The sequence below is a fragment of the Ambystoma mexicanum genome, chromosome 12 (assembly GCF_040938575.1).
Source record: "Ambystoma mexicanum isolate Mex_15411 chromosome 12, UKY_AmexF1_1, whole genome shotgun sequence".
NCBI lineage: Eukaryota > Metazoa > Chordata > Amphibia > Caudata > Ambystomatidae > Ambystoma > Ambystoma mexicanum.
In genome coordinates, this window is record NC_090936.1 from 514,078,823 (window position 1) to 514,092,984 (window position 14,162).

At 50.1% G+C, this 14,162-nt stretch overlaps 1 protein-coding gene across 1 annotated transcript in view; it reads right to left on the reverse strand.

The window, feature by feature from the left end:
* LOC138513720 (aldo-keto reductase family 1 member B1-like) overlaps positions 1–14,162 on the reverse strand; it is a 332,321-nt gene that overhangs the window by 153,972 nt on the left and 164,187 nt on the right. The window contains exon 7 of the mRNA XM_069628798.1: positions 7,809–7,890. Coding sequence (XP_069484899.1) covers positions 7,809–7,890 — 82 coding nt within the window. The remainder of the gene's footprint in view (positions 1–7,808; positions 7,891–14,162) is intronic.

The window sequence follows — 14,162 nt, forward strand, 5'->3', positions numbered from 1 at the left end:
ACTAGACTTCACCTTAACGAAATATGTGTTTTACAGAACCTATATGGGATACATTACCCACCGTAATCGTATTTCTGATGCTTTTATCTGCTTAGATTCACATGCTGTGCATAGGCTGACATCTAGTGCAAGCCGCAGACTATTACAGTCGTTTTTGAAACTCAAAAAGGGACGTTGACAGGGCTTGCCTGTAATACCATCCCCAGTGCAACGTCCACTGTACCCATGATACCACACGCGTGTAGGTCCCTCTGATTGTTATTTTTCCGACATGAGGTGTAGCGCGAGTACAGTTGTCTCCAAGCAGATACTCCTCAGGCAAGCTCCTACGCATCCATGCGCCTTCTCTCAGAGGGGAGGAAGGGTGGGTTGCATGTGAATCTAAGCAGATACAAGCATCAGAAATACGATTATGGTGAGTAATGTATCCGTTCTGAGGCTTGTGGAATCTGCTTAGATCACATGCTTGCATAGATTAGCGAGCAGTGGAAGAAGTGGGATGTGAACGGCTCATAAAAGGTCTTCGAACCGCTTGTCCCACTTGTGTATCGGTCTTGGAATGGGTGTCAATGCAGTAGTGCTGAGTGAAAGTATGTACAGAGCTCCATGTAGCTGCCTTGCAAATACCGTCTAAGGGGACATTTGCAATGAAAGCCAGAGTGGCTCCAGTACCTCTCGTGGAGTGCGCCCTTTATCCGATAGGGAATAGCACAGTTGGATACATCTGACTATCCACCTAGAGATGGCATTTTATGCAGACAAACAATTGATCTGTTTTTCTTAGTGGTCTGGTGGGTCCTTGGAAGAAAGCTGGTAGCTCAATTGACTGGTTCACATGAAATGTGGACATGAATTTAGGTGAGAATTTAGGGTGAGTACATAAAACCTGCTGGTCTGTGTACAACAAAGGATGCATCCTGCACGGACAATGCTTGGATTCCAACCCTTCTTTATGGATGTGATTGCCTTCTTAGCGTCTGTCTTATAAGTCAGGTGTTTGAGACTAGACTTGTGCATAGGCTCGAAAGGGGGGTCCCATGAGCTTGGCGTGTACCACATTGAGGTCCCATCCTGGCGACGGGTTAGAATTTGGAGGTTGTAGCCTTTTCACCCCTCCATAATTGCTTTGATCACTGGTACTTTCCACCATGAGACCTTGTTATGAGAGGTTGTGTAGGCTGATAAGGCCGCCAGGTGGACATTTAGGGAGTTAAAACACTAACCCTGCATCTAGCAAATGGAGCAGAATGTGTGATGGAGTACATTGTATGGGATTTACCTCTTTAGTTTGGCACCAAATTACGAATCTTTGTCAAAGTAACAGTGCCTAGTGTTTGATTTTCTTGATTCTTTCAAGACATCCATGCATCTCTGTGGCAGGTTGAGATGGCTGAACTCTATGACCTCAGGAGCCATGCTGCCAAGTTAATGGATTGTGGCTGCGGGTGCACCGTTAGTCCCTCGTGCTGGTTCAGTAGGTTGTGCTGGCACGGGGGTTTGATGGGATTGCACTTCGCCAGTTTGCGCAGATGTGGATACCATGGTGGTCTTGCCCACATAAGAGCAACTAGGATAAGCATCATCCGTTCCTTGTGGATCTTGTTTACCACCTTCCTCATGAGCGGTGTTGAGGGGTGGAGGAGGGAAGCATAGGCAAATTTGCCTGACCAGTTCATCTATAGGGCGCTCGCCTTGGAGCCTGGCTGGGGGAACCTGGACGCAAAGTCTGGCCATTGACTGTTTTCGCTTGTGGCGAATCAGTCTATAGTTGGGGAACCCCATTGAGAGAAGAGGTGTTCTACGACTCCTTTGTGTAGATGCCACTCGTGTTACTCTGGTAGGGGATCGCTGCTCAACGAGTCTGCTACAGCGTTTAGTTCCCCTGGAACATGTGATGAAAGGAACATTCTCAGTTTGAGTGCCCATCTCCAGATTTGCTGTGCAGGTTTCGACAGATTTGGAGACAGTGTACCCCCTTACATCGCTGTAGTGATGTCTGTTAGGATCTGCACAGATAGGTCTGTTAAATGGGGTTTGAATGCCCGAAGGGCTTTGAATACTGCCAGAAGTTCCAGCACATTGATGTGGTTCTGAGCTACAGTGTGAGGCCACCGACACTGAGCCGAGTGGTGAAGGTAGTGAGCCCCCCTCCACCCCCATCTGGCCAGTGAGGAGTCTGACGTGACCACTGCCTGTACCTCCGGATCGTAAAAAGGTTTCCCTTTCTTTAGATTCTCTCTTGTCCACTAGCGAAGATTTTGTACAAGTGTTAGAGAAACGACCACTAGATCGTCCCACTTGCCTGAGACCACTGTTTCACCAACCACTCCTGCATGGGTCGCAGGCGCGAGAGGAACCAGGTAAATACAAGATGCCATTATGCCCATTAAACGCATAGCTTTGCGCACCCTTATCTAGCGGCTGGCCTGATGAGGCATCTGCAGTAACAAATGTTGTACTCTTACCTCTGATGGAAAGACTAACCCGTCCTCTAGGTGTTTAAGACAGCTCATAGGAACCGTTTTTAAGTGTTTAGCACTAGGCTTGACTATTACTCGTTGATTGAGAAGCCCAGTTGAAAGAGGAGGTGGATTGTTCTCTGAATGTTTTGTCTTTAAATCCAGGGCGATTCCTCCGTTATAAGCGAGTCGTCCAGGTAAGGGTATACTGGGATTGCCTCCCTGCACAGGTGTGCTGCCACCACCGCCAGTACCTTTGTGAATACCCTTGGAGCTGAGGCTATTCCAAAGGGCAGCACCTTGAATTGGTAGTGCTTGTTCACCATCTTGAAATGCAAGAATCTTCTTTGTGCTGGGAAAATTGAAAGGAATCATTCATATCCAGTGTTGCCATGTAATCCCCTTTTTATAAGAGGGATTACCTCTTGTAGCATAGTCATGCAGAACTTTTGTGGCTTGACATACTTGTTTGCAAATCTAATACTGGGCACATTGTTAGATCTTTCTTTGGCACAAGGAAGTAAGTTGAATAAATACCCCTGTTTACCTGGTTAACTGGGACAACTTCTATGGCGTCCCTTAATAGAAGTGTGGTTATTTCTTCTAGAAGGATCCACTGATGTTCTTGTGAGTGGATTTACTGTCGTGTGGGGGGGGGGGGGGGGGGTGGTTGCGGGGACGTTGTAGTTCTATACAGTAGCCCCCTGCTAATGGAGACAGCACCCATCTGTCTGAGATGATTCCTTCCCATGCGTGGGTGAGTTGGAAATGCAACCTCCCGGAGAAGCATAGGAGGGCACCTGGAGCGGAACATCACTTGCTTTGAGGTGGTGTGCCACCTCAAGCAGGGCCTCTGCCCAGACACCGACCTCTGCGTTGTCCTCAGAAGGATTGGCCCTGATAATTTCCCCAGGAGAAACTTTGGCCCGGATTGTAGCTGCATCCTCGTTGAGATTGTTGGCTTCTAAAGCTGCGAAAATGACCATTCCCTCTCTCTCCAGGTTTGTCAGCGAGTTGACCTAACGATTTAAGAGCGTCATACTCATCCTTCGCTGTTTTAAGTGAGTCTTCAGCGGCTTTACCGAAGGGCACGTTAGGTTCCACTGGCATGTTTGAGAGTGGCCCGAGTTTCCGGTCTAAAACCTGACTGGCGCAGCCATGCATGCATCTTAATAACGGTCCCCTCTGCAATGACTACCGGCATAGTCTCCCGCGACAAAATTAGATTTGAGGAGGCAGCTAGACACCGCCCTCCCGTCTGCAGCCACTTGTGCTAGTTGTGAGCCGAGTGGCTCTGGGGGAGACTAAAGTAAAGCAGACATCGCCCCCACTTGTGGCAGTTATAACTAGCCAAGAGTGTGGCATTATTCGCTATCCGAGTTGGATGTGCCGCAGAGTATGCAACCGTTCTGCCCATGGCATAGAATTTTTTTGCTCTCTTTATCTGGTTGAGCCTTGGATGAAGTGAGGGGAGTGCCTGCTCTCTTTCTAGTCGTGATCACAACTAAGGGGTCTGGAGTTTAACTGCCCTCTAATATATAATGGATCTGATGGGGCGGGTCTGAATAATTTCTCCACACGTGGGTTTACAGCCGGTGTGCGATTAGGGGCTTCCAAGGATGGCTTAATCCTTTGTTGCACTGATTTTAGTAGCAGGATAAATTGGGCCACTGTCATTTTGTCACCCAGGATTTGCTCTGCAAAGTCTCTATCCTCCTGTACCTCCTGTGTGTCGATCTGAAAGTGTTCAGCTGCCTTGGCTAATGCTTCTTTGAGTAGAGGTTGGTTATCAATGGGGGAAATCGACCACTGGAGTGCCCTGGTTAAGGAGGGAATCTATGGAGTAAATGTTAGCCTCTTGGTCTGCTTCTGGGTCCTCGTCATCCCCATAATAAGGGTCCTCTGCATCCTTAAGTTGAGGGTCAGATGCCTCTACAAAGGAGAGATCTTCTTGGTCTGATTCAGGGTCATATAGATCTATGACTGTACTATGAAAAGTTACATCTGAACGAGATTTCTTAGAGGGGGTTAAGTATATAACGCAGTGGCCTTTGAGCCAGAGGGGGCCAAGGTTGGGGGGGGGGGGGGGGGGGGGGGGGGGGGTGTTGAGTGGAAACTCTGAAAATAATCAGGGTTTTCCTCGTAAAATTTGCCATAAAGGTCATTCTTCTCATTACTCACGATATCTTGAGAAGACCATTCTTTAGAACTAGGAATGAAGTCCTAATCAGTGGGTGGTACCACTTTAGTGCTAGAGTCTTCAGCCTTGGAGGGCTCTTGTCCTTATGAGGGGTTTTAGAGGTCTTTTTGTGGCGTTTCCCCACCACCTGGAGTGTTTTACTGACTTCTTGGGGCCTGTCCCGTTATCCGACGCCGAGCGTCGAATCTCAGTTGCGGGTAGGGCCAATGTCTCGTCCTCAGACGATCAACCTTCAGGGGTTGATTTTCGAGCAACACCTTTGCCGTCTTTCGACGGTAGGGCACGGTCGTGTGGTGACCCCGATCGAGATTGCCCAGAGGACCGGGATTCGGTGGACCTTTTCTTTGGTGTCCATCAGTCGACCCATGTGTCGAGTCTCGACTTGGGCTTATGTGTTCAGTGGTGCGATTCTTTGTAGCGCTACTGCCGCCGGGTGAAGTCCCCACAACATGGCTACCGGCCTGTCCTACAGGGTCGGCGCTTGAGTAGCTGAAGCTACTCAGTTGCCTTAGCCGTCCGAGAGGACGGAGTCGCTGCCATCGCTGTAGGCACCTTCCACGTCCAGGGCCTTGAGGTGCCTGGCGTAGTGGGCCCAGCGTTTCGTGGAGCGGTCTTTTAACGTCTTCGGCTTGAAGAGCCTGCACGCTCGACAAGACGTTTCGACGTGGTCTCTTGGAAGACAAATTACAAACTGGTCTCTTGGAAGACACAAATTACAAACTAAGTGTTTGTCTAACCATGGCAATTTGCGGTTACACTTCGGGTGCATTTTCCATAATGATATGTTAAGGTTATGGCAGCTGGGCGAACAAAGTTTAGTAAGAGTATATGCATCCTAAAATGGCCTCCCCCCTCGCTCCCTACTGTCTGGGCCGAGGCCCGGGGAGTCCTTCCAAGGCCGAATGGACCGTCGCAGTGGTCTCCGACAGGCAGTCTGTCTGTCTGTCTTCAGCGCCGTGGTGTTTTGGAGGTCGGGCAAAGGATAGAAAGAAATATTAATCATTAATTATGAAAAGTCAATGGCTTTACGCCGAAACGCTACAAGCGTCCGTCTAGTATGGCGGGAAAAAAACAATCTGAGCGATCTACACGCGTGAGGGATCATGGGTACAGTGAACGTCACACTAGGGATAGTATTACTGGCACGCCCCGTCGACGTCCATTTGAGGTTCGAAAACAACTAATGCTCTGCAGCTTCCACTAGATGTGGGCCTACGCACAGCATGTGATCTAAGCAGATTCCACAAGCCTCAGATATATCAGCAACGCAATGGTGGATTAGAAAATGCTGGCAGTTGACCTCCAGTTCAGAGCCACTTCAGCAATGCAAAATAGCCCAAATGCAAGCATTTCGCTCCAGGAAATGTACAGGGCAGTGTTACTTTATACATAGCTTTATAAACCGTATAAAGAGATTCCACCACGCTTTGTGCGCCAGTTTTCATATGTTCTTTAAATCTCTAGTTAGAGTTCTTGACTCAAAAATGCTTAATCATAACTATATGATAAAAACAGCTTTTCCAATGGCACCACAGTACAGAATCCCAACATTACCTAAGGGCTATTGACTTGCAATACAAACAAGTGATAGTTGCATGTAAATGTGGGAGAGCTCAACATCTGATTGAGCGAGTATGAAACGGCACAAAATGCCATGCATAAACATTATTCAATTAGAGTCACATAGCGCAACGTGAGTAGCAATTTCTTCTCTTGATATCAATTGCAGACAAGGTGATTCACACCTGAAAATTGAATGAACGATTGTGCCATTGATCGAAGGTGGTTCCTCTAATAACCAAAGTGGTGAGTAACAACCTTGGTTTACTACACCTTACAGATCAACAGGACTATGTATGGCAGCACCACTTACAGGCTAAGAAGCCATTGTCATATCAACAAATCATGTTAGCTTAGTAACAACGATTACATGCATGGGCCATTTGAATAACAGGTATTTCATACTAAGTGAAACTCATTGGACACCAGTTATGATTAAGCATTTCTGAATAAAGAACTCCGACTAGGTAATGAATGGTACATAGGAATACGAATTGATGTTTAGATGAGTTAAACAGAGGATTCTATAAAGATGTTCTAATATGTGATTATAAGTTTCCCTATTGATTTTCTATTTTTTTCTTAATATTTTGTCCGTTTTGCGTTTGCTCTTTTACCCAACATATCCTACCTGGTCCAACCCCTCTAATCTCTGTCTTTTTTGAAATTGTGCAATGTACATTCAATGCACTACCATTTTTTACTTTCATCATTACAATATATGTGATGTGTCTATTTATCATTGCAAATGGATAACATCGATTGAACTATTGGCACATGATTAACTGTTTTTGACTTGAATAATTTCGATTTGGTGTTTATGTTCAGAATGAACAATTAATTTGTGTACACTAGTTAGTTCTGAAGCAGGCCACAGGTCGAAACACGTGTTAAACACACTGGACACATGTTATGATTAAGCATTTTTGCATCAAGAACTCTTGACTAGAGAATTAAAGAACATATGAAAACTGGCGCAGAAAGCGTGGTGGCATCTTTATACCGTACATATCGAGAGTGTAGTGGGTTCACTCTTTTTGCCCGGAAGCGCTGTGACAGGTGGTTACGACTTCACTAAGAAACCACATTACTATTCATAGACCATGTCGCACTAATCCTCCAAAACCATCCCACAAGTCTCTCCTTTTTTCATAGCTGTATCAACCCAAGACACACATGGGTTGATAAAGCTATGTTGAATTTTGGCTACTATCCATACAAATGAGGCAAGTGCACCTCGTAGTAAATCGATGGTGACAGTGCCACCATGTAAAAAGAAAGAGGCATTGCCAGTAGCCTGCACAAAAAGTGAACCTCCCATATGCAAAACAAAATTCAGACTGCAAATAAGTCAAACCTTTGAGTGGGGAAATCACAAATACTAGAACACAGCATAATAAATGTTTTTTAAAAGTGTATTAGCCCCCCTCGCCCCCTTTGCCAAACCCCCCAAAACACTCCCTCTTTTCTGTTGAGCCGTGGAACTAATACAAAAAACCTAAATGTGCAGATCATTTTCAGCCTCACTGGTAGCTTGCAACTGAACTATTTATCCCCCCACATCTATGCCTTGCACGTTTGTCAGGTACCTGAGCAGATGTTTTCTTGTGCTTCACTGCAATTTCCTTGATTCTAGGATCGTCCAGCAATGAAGGGTCTTCAGGCTTGGCCCTAGTGAAAATGAGTATGAGGCACAAGAAATAAGAATCAGGGAAATGTGGGTTACTAAGATGCTACAGGCTCATTTCACAGTCAGTATTTATCTGTAGTTCATATTTTGTTCTACAGCAGTGTGCTTTTTCTTGCAAAACCCTAAGCAGTAGCTATTTGTACGGTTCTACTTTGCAAAGAAAAAACATACAAGTTTAAAAGAAAGAGGAAAAAACAAACATGTACATATTTTGTATGATCATTATGCAGACGTGTCTTTTAGAACCTATTCAATTATCGGGAGCATCGTACAGCAGACAACTAAATGTTAATGTCGGGGTCCATTATGCCACTAGTCTTTAGCGTGTTGCAATTACTGTGCTGCAATTGCATTGCAGGTCTTTACTGTGATGCAATATGAATGCACCATCAGTTTTCACTGAAACCATATGCCCGTGTGCGTACAGCAGCAAGATTGTCACATTACCAACTACCCGCCTCATTGCCTACCTAGTTCACCTGGCATACCACCACTCCACAGTCCGACACATCCCTTGGCCACTCCCATGACCACTCCCCCTGCCCTACCCCATTCCTCCCACACAACCACTCCACCAGCACCCCTCCCACCCAGGATCCATACCCTGTCTAGGAATCCATCGCCTTGCTAGGCTTGGAAATAGACTAGCCCACCAAAACCACAGCGAGCCATCATCCCCCAACCCCCCCTTTGAGAACCTTGGTGCAACACGACCCTGACTGGGTTAACCTAGACAGGCAAGACTTCGAACCAGAACAACCATACCCTCATACCCACAAAAGACAAACTGGACACTTAAGCACCCCCCTCCCCCAACCACAATGAACCCTCAAGCAACCACCACCTGAGCAACTATATGATCTCAAAGGCACCCTACTAAATGTCCGCTCCCTGGGAGCCCATGCCATCGCCATCCACAACCTCATACTTGAACACCAACTTGACTTCTTTGCCATCACTGAATCTTGGCTCTGGGGGGATTGGGCCCACTACTCACCCTATCTATCCAACCAACTATACCATCCTCAGGGCGATCAGCCAATGGTGGCAGAGTAGCTCTCATCTCCAGCTCAGAGCTTGCCCTATCCCCATCACACCAGGCTGTGAAATACTTCTAACCAAACTAGCTATCAATCCTAAAACCACCATCAACATTTTCCTTGTTTATCGCCAATCCAATAATTCCAGCCATCCGGAACTGGACATTCCTTTACTGGTCACCCCATTCCTTAAACCCTCCACTAAATAGATTATCCTAGGCAATATCAACTTGGGCTTTAAGGACACGACAGACAACAAAGCAACTGCCCTCTCCCTTGCACGGGAAGACATGAGCTTCACACAACTTATCAACGCCCCCACCCACTACAAAGGACGCACGCTTGACTGGCTGATCACGTCCAACGGCACGGTTGACATCACTGCTATCAATGAAAGCAACTGGTCCGACCATTTCATCATTCACTTTCACTTAACCAACCCCGCCTCCATCACCATCCTAAATAAATTAGGAGTTACTCACCGTAGTGACCAACTTAGTCCCCTTTCCTCCATACTGCATGGGCAACCCTTCCAAGGGACGGGAGACAGAATCTTTTTCACCAGAAAAAACCTTCATCTTTAAATTTAGAGGCGCGCGGGTTGCAGCCCTGGGAGCATGCGCTATCCTGACTTCGCCAACCGGCGCCACTCTTCAGTCCCTATTGACGCATCAACAATTAGCATCGCCTAATACTTGTGTCGTTATTAGGGGGGCCCTGGCCTTGGCTCTGACCGCATGAGCGTGCATGTTGGCTTGCAGTGGCTTGTGCTGCCCTTCATGGGCCTCTGATGGCGGCAACCATCCACCGTGCAATAGAGGCCTTGAATGCCTGATAACCAGTCTGGAGCCCCCAAAAGGTGACAAAAAGTGTGCCCGACTTGCGGAAGCCCTTGGTCCTGTCCAGATAGAATTTCAGAGCGTGTCTGACATCCAGACAGCACAAGACTCCCTGAGCTTCGTCCTTGGGGGTCAGCGAAGAACGTAGGGAAGATTATTTCCTCGTTTAGATGAAAGGCATGAGGGTACATTGGGGCGATACGCGGAGTGAATCCGCAGGACCACCTTGTCCCCGTGAGGTTCTGAGGCCACCAGAGCCTGGATCACTCTGAATCTGCAAGCGGAGGAGAGTCCCACCAGCAAAGCAGTCTTAATGGTGACCAGCCTGATGTCCACAGACGCCATTGGCTCGAATGGTTTGTGCGCCAATGCGCCCAACACCACATTGAGGTCCCACACAGGGTGTGGCCTCTTCATGGGCGGGTAAATCCTTAACCATCCCGCCAGATGTTTGACACTCTGGTTGGAGGAGGAGAAGACTACCTCCTCCGAATTTCTGTAGGCCCCTGCGGCTGCAATGTAAGTGCAACATGTGTCTACCTGAACGCCTGAGTGCACTAGGTGCGCAGAGGAGAGCACGTCACCCAGCGTGCACGTAAGGGGATCCATCTCCTTAGAGTCCGCCCAGTGACGGAACCTGCTCCATTTGCTTTTATATTGGCTCCTGGTAGCCTTGCTCCTGGTGCCTTTGAATGATCTCCAGGTTGGCCAGTGAGATGCTCAGGTGCTTGAGGGGGATATGCTCAGGAAACGCAATGCGAGGGCCAACTTCTGAGGCGCAGGGTGGAGGACCCTGCCCCCTTGCTGGGACAGGAGAGAAGTCGGACCCAGCAGGAGGTGAACGGGTGGCCTGTCCGTGAGGCTGAGCAGTTCTGAGAACCAGTCTCGCTGACCACCAATGAGCTATCAAGATGATGCTGAGGTGACAAGCTTTCATCATCTTGCAGAGTACCCCGGGGGTCAAGGGTGTGGGAGGAAAGGCATATGCGGTCATGCTTTCCCATTAAATCTGCAATGCGTCTCCCAGGGAGCCAGGGACCAGCCCCCTACCTGTTCTTCCAGGAGGCAAATCGATCCACCAGAAGGTGGCCCCAAGTGTTGAAAGCCCCCTGCAGCACCTGGTAGTTCAATAGCCAAGTTGGACTCCCCCCGGGAGGTGGACGGCCATGAGGTAGATATTTTCGAGGGCCTAGTCTCACATGCTGACCGCTAGGCTGAACAGCGGAAGGGACCTGGTATCCCCCTGCTTGTTGACATGGTACATGCTGGTGGAGTTGTCGGTCTGGATAAGGACGGTCTTGCCCCCAATGGGCAGAAGGAAGGCTCTGAGGGCTAGCCAAATGGCCATGAGCTCCAGCCAGTTGATGTCCGACTACTGCCGGGTCCAGACCCCATGGACGGTGTGGCTGTCCAGAGTGGCTCCCCAGCGCTCTAGGGAGGAGTCCGTAGTGGTGGTTGCTTGCGGGGGAGGCTGCCGGAAGGACCTGCCCATCCATAGGTTACAGTCCCTGGACCACCACGTGAGGTCCGAGTGGAGAGAAGGAGGTATGCTGACCAGCTCTGCTTGGGAGCCCCTCTCCCGATTCCATGAGGCTGCAAAGTGCAGCTGTAGTCTCCTCATCCGGAGCCTCGTGTGTGGCACGGGCAGGAGGACCACTACCAGGACGCCCAGTAGGTGTTGGTACCACCAGGCCGAGGTCACTGCTCTGGTAAGGAAAGTGCGTCGCAGCCCTGTTGAGGGCTGTAATCTTGTCCTCCAAGGGAAAATCCTTCTCTGAGATTGTATTCCAGATGAGGCCCAGGAAGGGCGTGGTCCGCATCTGAGACAGCTTGAGGTTGATAGTGAACCCCAGGTCGTGGAGAGTGTTCATAAGCGCAGAGGACGTGTGTGTAACCCCACTCTGGGGATCTCGCCCTGACGAGCCAGTCGTCCAGGTACGGCTAGACATGGTGGCCCCGAGGAGGGCTGCCACTGAATTCACGAGTCTGGTAAATACTCTGGGGGCTAAATTGAGGCCAAAGGGTAGCACCTTGTACTGGAAATGACAGCCCAGGATCCTGAAGTGTAGGAAGGAGCGAGGAGGTTGCCAAATCGGGACGTGCAAGTAGGCGTCCTTCAGATCCAGGGAGCACATCCAGTCTCCCTTGTCTAGCGTCTCCGCAATGAGTGCTGGCATAAATATCTTGAATTTCTGAAGAGGGAGGGAGAGGTTGAGGGTGGATAGGTCCAACACAACTCTCAGACAAGCCTGGTTCGCCTTTTGTATGGCAGAAATCCAGGAATAGAAGCATAAGCCGTTCTGGGAGGCTGGCACTTCTTCCAAGGCTTGGCTCTCAACCAGCAACCGTATCAACGCCAACAGAGTTGCCGTCCCAATCTGTGGGAGTGGAGGGGAGGAGGGGTATCGCTAGAGGGTTACCCTTGGATACTACAGAGGATCCAGGGGTCCTTAAAGTTCCGGCACCATAAATGCACATGAGAGGCAAGCCTGCCACCCACTGGAGACACGTGAACCCGAAGGGACGTGCCATGCCTTTTTACCATCCGAGGCTGCTGCTGAGGAGGGGGACTGGAAGAAGCCCTTGCTCCACCCCCCCCTCCCACTTTTTGTTGCTTGCGCCAGTGCCGACTTGGCGAGCAGTCAGGATGTCTCAACCTCTGTTCCTGGAATCCCCGGAACCCAGCAAACGTCCTCCCCTTGTCGGAGCGTAGATGCGACTGGGTGTCCGTACATGCTTGGGCGCGGCCTTCGTCAGGAAAAAGACTTTGCAGTCTGCAAGCTGTTCTTTTTATCAAATTCCTCGTCAGTGGTAGAGTGGAAGAGGTCACTCCGCCCCACCCCCCAACGGAAGGTCCAATATGCGATCCTGGACGTCTGGTCCAAACTTAGTAGCGAAGCCAAGCTGTCCTTCTCATGTCCGTGGCGATACAGATGGCCCTGCAAGAGGTATCGATGTGGGCCACTGTGGACTCCATAAAGTCCTGCGCTACCAGCCTGGATTTTCCTAGACCATCCTTGAAGCTTTCCTGGCTCTGCACCGTAAATTCCGAAGGAAGTCTGCCATTTCCCACCACAACCTCGGTTTAGCGGCTTGTTGGCCTGACACGGGTCTAGGGAGGCGTTAGAGTACAGCTTCTTCCAGTACGGCTCCAAGATCTTCTCCTCCTTGCCCAGCAGCGCCGAGGATGAGGTGGCTGAGGCTTAGAGTAGAGTGACGCTGCAGCGATCACTGAAGAATGTGGCTGGGGATTTGTTGATAACTAGAGAGTACCCCCCCCCCCTCCATCTGTCTACACTTGGCCCAACCTGTAAATCTGCACCTCGATGCAGAGTGTGGCTTCAGCCACCCCTTCTTGGCCATAGCCACAACGTCTTTCTGCATCAGGATACCAGTCTTGGAAGGGGGGGGGGTATCGTAGGGGGAGGACTTCTGCCAGGGTCCCCTCCCTCTCCCCCCCCCCCCCCCCCATCGGGCTGCTCTACCCCAGGTAGAGGAAGGCCCAAATATTCTGCCAAACCTGCAAGCCTGTCGTGGAAGGCCTTCGCTGACAATGGCGTGTCAGGGTCATCCTCCTCATCTGTGTCCACCAGAGTGTCCGGCTGTTCCGGAGCAGGTGGCGGAGTGATGGGCGCGTGGGCTGAGGAGCCGGAGGCTGGTGTGGAGCCACCTGTACTGTGGGAGGCAGGGGAGCCGTAATCGGAGGAGCTGACAGGGGAAGCGGGGGCCTGTGGTTCCGGAGCCATGGGAGGAATGACTATGGGGGCCGGTGGAGTCACAGCATCCCATAGGACGGCCCCATCTGGGAGGTTTAAATCAGTGCCAAGAACCTCCTGCTGGGGGCTGCAGCACACTGTCTAGGTAGAAGGGTAACCTGCCCTGCGCTGCTGATTGTTAAACTGTAGGCCACGTGCCTGGTTGGCACTAGTCCCCACCTTGAAACTCTTTCGATGCCACTCCTAGGAACAGAGCAGGCGGGTGGACGAGCACCCATGTCTTTTGGCACGCCAGCCATTTTGTCGAGCTGCGTGCCACGTGCCGAAGTCGTAGTGCCTGGCTTCTTCGGCCCGGCATCCTCCAGGACTTTTGGTTGTGGAGCATGAGGCCTACCCTGCACCTCCGGTCTGGAAGGCGTGTTGCCCTCGGCATTGTTGCCGGTAGTGCTGCGTGCAAGTGCTCCCTCGGACAATGAGCCGGTACCAGGGCGTTACCCCTCGGGTGTACACCCAGTAAAAGAAACTTGTGGTCCCTGCGCACTGATTTTGGAAGGCTCCGATGACCAGTCGGCCATGAGGCCGGCCACTGGATTAGCCTTGGTGCGTGTGCTGGTAGTAGAACCCAAGAGGCTCCTCCCGCTTGGGCGTTTCCTCAGGA